The following is a 9,490-nucleotide window of genomic DNA, read 5'->3' on the forward strand; positions in this document are numbered from 1 at the left end:
AAGTGATTTTTTGACCTAAAATATTTTTTAAAAATGAGATCACCTCATCAGTAAACAAAATTATGTAATTAACAAAAAGTTAAAAAATTGTTTAATGGCCAAAATATTAATTCGATTAAAAATATACAATTATTTTTTCATACAATATTTTTTAAATAATTTTCATATAAATTTAACATACGCAAGGCGCATGTCTTATCCTATTTTTCTAATATTTTGGGAGGCATTTGAGCATTTGATCCAGTGAAAGATAAACCAGAGCCCCAACAGTGAAAAGCTGAGTTAAGTTCGTCCCCCACTGGTCTGACCATGCACTGGATTATGAAAAACGCCGTCCTGAACAGATCACGACAATCTTCATATAAGCAAACGAGACCAGGCGAAGAACTAAACTCACTATTAACTAATTTGACCAGATGTAGAATAATAATCTAATACAATACAATAATCCCAGTACAGTAACCTGGTTCATTGTGAAGTACTAGTAGCGTTCTATTCTAACAATTCTAACATTTTATGTAAAGAGTTCATGGAAATATTCGTTTATGTCACAAAGTTGCTGGAAATATCCAACTTTAGATTTCTCAATATCAACTCTACCAGGTTTTTAAACTGTTGCGCAAATCAGTGATATATTATTCTCTCAATGTATTTGATGCTTCTCGCAAACATATTTTATTGATGCTTTATATGTTTCCACAACACTGGTCAGTCCACATAGTCTTGGGACAAATGGATATTATCAATACAAGTTTAATGTATAAAAAATATTTACTGAATTTGCCAGTAGATTTGGACTCATTTTAGTCCCATGAGCCTTCTCACCTCTCTCAGCAACAAAACCAAAACCTCAAATAAAATCAAATAAGAAAAAAAGAAAGAGACGTGCGTCTCAAGAAAAGGAACATACCATTAAAACCTGGTACTCCTTAACCTCCCCCACCACTTCGTCTTCACCCTTTCCACTAACGGTGAACCACCAGTTTCTTCATTCCCAAGTCTGCTAAGTATCGTTTTCGTTTCCCTTAGTCTCCGTCCATAATCCTTCTTCCAAGTCTCAAACATCTGCTTCAGCCTCCTCAGCTCCCTTTCCGGACTCAAGTTTGCTTCCACCTTACCAGATTTCACTTCCATCAAGAACTTTGTGTCATCTCCAAACACCTGAGCTCTTTGTCCGAATTCTTCTGCTAACCGGCTTATCACGCTTAAACCAACACTTCCACTTCTCCCGGGGGTCCTGAAATCACCACTCACAGAGAAATCACTTGCATCGCTAGCGTTCACAGATGCATCCGAGTATCTGGGTGAACCCTCCACATTTAGGCTTCTCTTTGCAATGGAAAGACTGGATTGCAAAGATCTTATCTGCTTTTGCCAAATTTCTTCCATGGATTTCATCTTTGTTTCGTATTCAGACCACCTGTTGTCGTACTGCTGGAGTCTTTGTCTGAGAATATCGTTCTCTTCTTCTTTCTCACGAAGAGCAGCTTCGGTTCTCAGAACCCTGCGCTGAAGTTCGGAAAGTACTGATGCCTGCACTAGCACCTCCCCTGACTCATTTCTCTGCGTAATAAGAAACCGGTTCAAGAGTCAAGGCAATGTTCATTGATAACCTTTTAGTCAGATGCAAGCAAATAATGATAACTCTATTAGAACCTTGGTGCCTCCATATTTAATATCCCCACCGCATCTTCTAACCAGCTCGCCACGAATTGCTGCAAGAAAATGAATTCTTAAAACTTTATAATTTAAACCCGCCATTCAAGCATTTCTTTTTCTGAAATATTAGGAGGTTTGGGCCGAAGCCCGTAATCCCCACACCCAACATAAAATATTAGTCTCGTCACACGAACCGGAGACTCTAACACCATGGTCAAAGGTCATTTCCAGTTGAGCTAATGACCACTGGTAGTTCATGGCATTTCAAGATTTGCTTTAATTAACCAAACCCTATTTACCTGACTGTATTACAAGAGATGCATCAACCTTGGCTTTATACTGTCTCTTAGCAATCCTACTCTTAACATAGCTTTGTATAGCAGAACAAGCCCTATGCCTCCGTAGTAACTCTGTGTAGTCCTTTCTTATCTTTTCTCCACGAATAACTGAAACAAAAGGATGTATGAAGAGGCCTTAGCTCAAGTTAAGCTGAAACTGTCTCTACTTTTATAGAAATGGGAGAAGGGGCAATACAAGATTGAAGAGCAGTAATTCCTCTTTTAAACTCTCTTAGACGACTTCGTGCTTGGTGCCCTCTAAAACAGCTTTGGAGACGTAAAATCCCATGAAGAGTGCGGTTCCTTGTATCTTCAAGAACCCCAATCTGCCAATGGTGAAAGCCAAGACATTGAAGCAAGAGTCTTACGGCAAGATATCAAGCGACTAGCTATAGTACCTGGCCAGTTCTGAAAAACAGTTTTGTGTAGCCGACTTGATACATCTCTGGCAAGATGTTGAACTGATGAAGAATGGCAACCGAAACACTAAGTGGATCTTTTGCTGCAATGCTCTCCAGTAGAAGGAAACCATACCTAAAGTATGACAAGAAAAACAACATGAATGATTATTTGCAAAACTAATGAAAGTCCCTTAACTGAATACTGATGGAGTTGTTACCTTAGGGCAAACTTTTGGTGAGACATTCTCGTAGGAAACCCAGACCGAGAAATTCTAACTACCTCTAGGACCCCACAGCATCGTAGCTGCTGTAAGACAAGCTCTTGCTCATACAACCCCGGAGACTGAACACTGTTTGGCTTTATGCAGCGAATGAAATGTGGGGTAGTCTTCCCTAAACGCTGCATCAATTCGAAAAGTTGACCCTGAAAAAAGTATGCAAGCATGGTCAGCAATATCAAATATTATAGGATGATGAGATGTTTCCTTTTAAAGTAAGAACTTTGGATAAGAAAAAACCTCAACAAGCTTAGAACATGCAAGAGCAGAAATAGAAGCAAGCTGTGTTTAAGGAAAAAATGCTCTACCTTAAATTTAGTTGCTACACTCAGTCGCTGGGAATCAGGTCCACCTGCTTTGTGTAAAGGTCCAACAACAGGTTTTTCAGAATGGACGAGCATACTAGAAGCAAACGCTTGGGGAAGGTGGCGAGAGCAAGACGACAAAAGCTTAATAGAATCCGAATGCAGCAAGTCCCGGTTCTTCTCTAGAAATCCAGTTGTCTCATATGTAACCTGAGTTGGAAAAAAAAAACAAGCAAAGGTTGGTCTTGTGAAGGAATCATTGTCAACCCAATTATGTTGTGGCGTGTCTTGTAAAATGGTGCCACAGAGTTTTCTAAAGCTATTACCTCTCCAGCATAATGAGCAACGGTGAAGGTCTTCCCTCGATCTCCTCTAAAACAGGAATTATCACTTAGGTGTTCCTTAAGCTTGTTGGCAAGTGTCAAATCTGTGCCATTCGGAAATGTGGATTCCTCATCCAGAAGCGAGAGCAGACCTAATGGTTTCTGCACACATGTGATACTTATGTGTCATAGAAACTTAGAAGACATGCTTTGGAATAAAACAATAAACATGTTCCAACACAATATATCTCAACGACTGCTATGCAGCTTGATGATCGGAACTCACAGCTGAGTAGCAGATATACCGATATGTAGCAAATGATGGTAACTGACTGTAGAGTAGATTAGTTATCATATTACCTTTTCAAAGAGCCTGAGACAGGTTTGGTTGTCCTCAAAATCAACCCTTGTCCAGTCAATCCCATCTTTGATATATTCCTGGAAGAGCAGAAAGACATATTAAGCCCTTCGAACTCAATAGATTGTCTGTCACGTGAATGCTCAGCTTAGATATACTACAACAAACCCATAGCAGAAATGGGTAACTTTTACCTCCTGCTCAAGCTTGAATAGATGACGATTAAAGTGTTGCTGCAATCTCTCATTCGCATAATTTATGCAGAACTGCTCAAAACTATTCTTCTGCAACATGTGAAGATGTTATTCAGCAACCCAAATATCTAATGTACAGATAGCTTTGATCCAAACATCTAATATACAGATAGCTTCTCTAAGTCCATGCAGGAAAAAAAAGCAAAGATAGACTAAAAAGAAGCATACATTGAATGATTCAAAGCCATAGATATCAAGAATGCTGATGGATCTGCCAGTTCTCCTCTTTCCCACGGCAAGAGATTTGTTTATCTGTTCAACCAGCCAGTCGAATAGGCAGGCATAGATTGACTTTGCTAAAGCATCTCTTGCATCAATGGCCTGATAAGATAAAACAAGAAAGAAATAAACAAAAAACCAACCCTACTCAGAATACAGTTACGCACAAAAAGTTAAATGCCTACCTGCGAAAGTGTTAGCTTCTGTACAAAAGTTTCATTTCTAACTTTTATATTACGCTTTGATAGAGCTAGCTTAAGGTCATTGATGTTGCACCCAATCAATCTAGCAACAGTTGATAAACCTGAAAACAAAAAAGAAACAGCACTTAAGTTAGCCTTGCTTGTGCATCCACAAATATTAAGCAGCAAAATTTGAAATAGCCAAAACCCTTATCCAACCGAATGAAACAAGAGCTATAGACCATTACTTTCATCTGATTCAGGTTCAGCGTGGTTCTCATTGTCAATAATGGAGAATGAGACATTCCCCAGCCATAACACTGCTGCAAGCATTGCAAATACACTTTCTTGGTCGTCTTTACTAACGTGCACAATATCTAAAGCTTCCTGCAACAGCAAAGAGTTTTTCAATCAAAAGGACAAATAAATGATTGAAATATGCGGAGGGAAAAAAAGAAGAAGAGATTTACTTGAACAGCTTGAAAACGTTCAGCGTCATCAACTCCTTTAATTGAATAGCAATTGCTCTGTCTCAAATAATTATACTCTTTTGCGCTTGTCAAATTTAGCTTCTCTGATTTTACAATGAGTGGAATAAAAAGGTCAGATATAAAATATTGTTACACCAGTTAGTCAGCAACTACATCTCTATTAATACATGATGAACATATTAACAGGTAACAAATAATTTACATTAAAAGGCACAAAATATTTTCTAAAGAGAACTGTTATAAGCTCTTTATGGGATTCAGATTTTAAAATCATACCTCTAAGCGCAGGTGAAGCTCCAGCACAAAGCTGATAAAATATGTGATATGACCTCTCTCCTTCCGCACATTGAACCACTCTAGACTATTAAAATGTGTCAGAAAAATTAAAGAAATCATACAAAGGTTATCAAACCGTGTAAGCGTCAAAAATCATATAGAGGAACTTACCTTTTCTAGTAAAACTGCAAAATTTGAAGAAACAGCAAAAGGCCAAGTCAGGTGTTGTAAAGGAAATAATAACAAAGCATTGTGGAGCAGCAGCAACTACAAAGACTTATGCTTACATGTTTGAATTTTAGCACCGGAAATCTTCCTTGTTTCACTAAAATGAATCTCTATCAGTTTCCCCTGTCAATTTTAACACCAAAGAAATATTATGAAACAAACAAAACTTTCACACTGTAAAAATAAGATCATGCATAAGGCCTAATGGGGACTGGGGGCTTACAAAACGACTAGAGTTATCGTTTCTCAATGTTTTTGCATTTCCAAATGCTTCCAAGATGGGATTGGTCTTTAGTATCTCATTCTCGATCCCACTTCCACCTCCAAGAGAAGCCAAGTATTGCATTGCTATTTTCGCTGTCTCAGTTTTCCCTGCTCCACTCTCTCCACTATATAAAAAGATATCATGTGTTAAGAATACATTTCAAAATGCACAAAGATTTAAAGAACTAGATGAATTCTATAGAGGCAGAAATATTGGCGGGAAGAATGCTCAACGAGTGAATATAGCAACTTGTAAGCTCCATAAGTGCGCTTATATTTACTTAATTTGTAAAAGGTAACTTTAAAGGAGGAGATTACCTGATAATGATAGATTGGTTAACTTCATCTGGAAAGGAAACCGAAAAAAAAAGAACATAAGAATGAAAACAGACTGCAATACGTTAAACTATTAAGAAATGTAGAAACATGATCCCACCTCGTATCATTTCACGGATTGCTGTATCTGCAATAGCATAGACATGAGGGCTCTGATTTGATCTTTTCCTGTATGCTTCAATGTTGCTATCTCCATATAAAGGAACCTCCTTGAAGGGATTCACAGCTACTAAAACAGGCCCCGCTTTTGTCTAGCACATCAAAGAAAAACTCAGAAAAACAATGATAAAGGCTACTATATACTGTCAACATGACACAAAAAGAAGCACAAAAGGCTTACATATATCATGTCTTGGTTGTACCTATACTCAAGGTTGTACAACACTGATGGCTCATTTAAGTAACTTAGTTGCATGAGGTCGTCCACTCCATCAAGAATGTCAGGATTTGCAGGTACTAGAGTCTCTGATATGACCTTTAAAACCTGTTAAACCAAGTTGCAGTAACAGATTCCGATCAAGTACTTAAAAGTAATAATCAAAATTTACTTGAGGAATTGGAAAAAAAATGTAACTTACATTGCCCTCAGGCAGTTTAATAACAGACTCTTCTCCTGAACCTGAAGTTGACAACACCTTCCCCAGCTCCCAGTTACCGTTTGGAAGTTGGACCCAAAATTGAAGTGCCTAAGAAAAGGAATGTTAGTTCCAAAAAAAATAAAAAATCATGCAAAAAAGAGACAAAAACTTTAAGCACACCTTTTTCCGAGCATATACGCTAGTGTCACTCCACCTGCGATCATTACTCTCAGGCAAGGGAACAATAGGATCTTCATCAACAAGTGAAGATTCGTCTCCATTTGAAATGCTTTGCAGGCCATAGGGTGAATCATCATTAGCACTATCCACTCCCCCAACAGCTCCATTCTTTAAGTGACCATTTCGTGGGATAGTCACAGGAACACTTGAGCCAGAGGAGGAGGAGTCTTCAAGGGGTGATGAACCAAGAAATCTATAGTCGGCCGGCATCGATTTAAGTGACTGAACAAATGGCTTAGCCTTCTCAGACATTTTCCTGTAAGGGAGAGAGCAGTTCAGTTCAAAAGATAAAGTACGTGTGGTTATTTCCTTAGCGAAGAAGACACAGACCAAATTTTATATAACAGAAGAATAGAGGGGGACCATAGTTTAGAACATAGACTGACAGTGCTCCTTCAAAATGTTCAGACTCTATTATATAGATTGTAAGATTAGGCAATCTACGAAATTAGGGGGACCATAGCTTTGAAATGTTCAGACTCTATGAAGCAAAAGCAATGCAAGATCCAATGGATTCACCAAAGATCTAAGGCATATTCCTGACACAGCTTACTTGGCTTGAGACAATTTGACTTTTTGATCAGATGATCTAACACAAACCAAAATTTAGACAGAATAATTGGAATTATCCAACAATTTCTATATGGTTAAAAAAAAAAAAAAAAAAAAAAAAAAAAGTAAAGACGTTTCTACGGCAGAAGACGGCTTCTATACACCATCGATTTGGATCTAGCTCATAGAAATACCTTTTTCAAAGATTGTACCCAGCTAACACTTTAATGGTGAGAGAGAGAGAGAGACTTGATTATTCACAAGAATTTTGGTTTCTCCAATGAGAATATACACACGCAAATATCTCCGTGGTAGACTCAGTAAACGATGAATAAAACAAGAAGGAGAGGAAACTAAAAGTCAACTTTGGATAGATTATAACAACACTTGGGGGTTATGTATGGGTTTTGGCAGTAACAATGGTTACTGAGAAAATTGGAGAGAGATATAAATCAGAGGATTGGAGAGATGATCGAGAAAAAGGAAGAAGAACAGGATGAAGACGAAAGATGGCAACTTTTTCTGTGCAGAGTAAAACTGTTTTCTTTGAACTTTATTTTTTAACTAGTTCATCCGACCATTTTCAATGTCTTTTATGGGGACCACCACCACTCAATTTTTTCAGGCACACCATTCGGCCCAACTACGATTTTACACCCCCCCCTTGATATTTTACTCATGCTTTTGTTTTTTCAAATTATGTTTTCAAGTTTTTCAAATTATGTTTTGATCACAAAGTTTAATGATGGTATTTTCCTCATTTAATGACTTTTAAATTTTAAGTTTTATAACAACGGAACTATTATTTTGAATTTTTTTTTTAAATGATGAAAGAGAATTCGTTACTGTGACCTGAATGAATGGCAGTTTTAATTGTAATCAATTTTATAATCTAATTTCTACCAGTTCATATTCAGAAGGAATTTTATATTCAATAGATAATTAGTTTCCACTGAAAATTTAAGGGGAGAATTAACCTAAAACGTGTGGAGCCTAATCAACTAAGTAAAAATAAATTAATTTAGAATTGGTCCACGTTTCCACCACATCTCCGGTTTTATGTACTCAACTTTACTACCTGGGAATATGTTAGCTTATATTCGTTTGTATTTGTCAACAAGAATAATAAGATCGAATAATAATTAATTAGCAGTTAACTAGTATGCCGACCGAACATTTATTTTTGGCCAAAAGAAAGTTCAGATTAACCATGATCTGCTGGTTCCGTTTTCAGTCGGAACCGAACCAGCTGAACCGAACCGAACCGAACCAAAATTTTCAGGTTTTTGGTTCGGTTACAGTTTTGAGTTCGGTTAAATTCGGTAAGATTTTGAAAAATAATTTGGTTTTCGGTTCTGTTCGGTTTCAATTTTCAAAAAAAAAAAAAATATTACAAAACAAAAAATAACTGAAAACCAAACTGAAATTAACCAAAAACAGAAAATATCTGAATTTAATCGAAATAACCGAGTTTGACCGAAAGTATCTTAATTTTTTAAGAAAAATATATTGAAAACTAAAAAAGTAGATTATTTTCGGAAATAAATGTGAAAACCGAAAATAACTGAGAACCAAACCAAAATTTAATTCAGTTAATTTTGGATTTGGTTTCAAAATTTCGGTTAACTGAAAACTGACGGTTTGGTTTGATTCGGTTTAAAAAAACTGAAATCGCAGGACTAGTTCAAATTATTTATATATGACAAAGTTTTTTATCAAAATATATATGGTTGTTGCAATTTAGAAAAAAATAGAAACTCAAATGTAATATTATTTTTTTTAGAAGATCTCTTTATACACTTACTATATCCATCATATTTGTTTTTTGCTTTCTTATTCATTAGTTATCAAGATCTTCAATTTCATATTTGTTTTGAGAAAAACAATCCAATTTTTGCTGGCCAAATTTTATGATATCAATTTATAATTTGGATATCAAATAAAGATATCTAATTTTTTTACTAAGGATATAATGATTCTTAATCTAAACCAATACAGAAAATACATCCCTTGATTCCTAAATTAAATAAATACTTTTTGTAAATAAAAAAAAAATTAGTGGTAGATTTTAGTAGGTTTACTTTAGATATATCCATTTAAGGTTTAAACTTAATCTAATATAATTATACCAATTATGCAATTTAGAACTACTTACTTGTTTATTGAAAATTATAACTGTAATGTAAGATTGCCTATGTACTCTTTAAA

General features: G+C 36.1%; 1 protein-coding gene across 1 annotated transcript; it reads right to left on the reverse strand.

Annotated features, from left to right (window-relative positions):
- Positions 1-649: 649 nt before the first annotated feature.
- Positions 650-7,840, reverse strand: LOC106406129 (myosin-3). The gene is made up of 24 exons (XM_013846728.3): positions 7,477-7,840; positions 6,671-6,986; positions 6,491-6,598; positions 6,253-6,396; positions 6,013-6,163; positions 5,895-5,922; positions 5,536-5,701; positions 5,372-5,435; positions 5,256-5,269; positions 5,085-5,169; positions 4,788-4,891; positions 4,566-4,704; positions 4,321-4,439; positions 4,085-4,237; positions 3,857-3,946; positions 3,665-3,742; positions 3,308-3,466; positions 2,985-3,191; positions 2,617-2,822; positions 2,396-2,531; positions 2,194-2,323; positions 1,959-2,105; positions 1,657-1,715; positions 650-1,563 (listed from the first exon to the last, which is right to left on the reverse strand). Exons 2-24 carry the CDS (start codon positions 6,980-6,982, stop codon positions 913-915), a joined length of 3,450 nt encoding a protein of 1,149 aa, XP_013702182.1. The 5' UTR covers positions 6,983-6,986; positions 7,477-7,840; the 3' UTR covers positions 650-912.
- Positions 7,841-9,490: the final 1,650 nt, after the last annotated feature.

Source organism: Brassica napus, chromosome C5 (genome assembly GCF_020379485.1).
Source record: "Brassica napus cultivar Da-Ae chromosome C5, Da-Ae, whole genome shotgun sequence".
In the NCBI taxonomy this organism is placed as follows: domain Eukaryota; kingdom Viridiplantae; phylum Streptophyta; class Magnoliopsida; order Brassicales; family Brassicaceae; genus Brassica; species Brassica napus.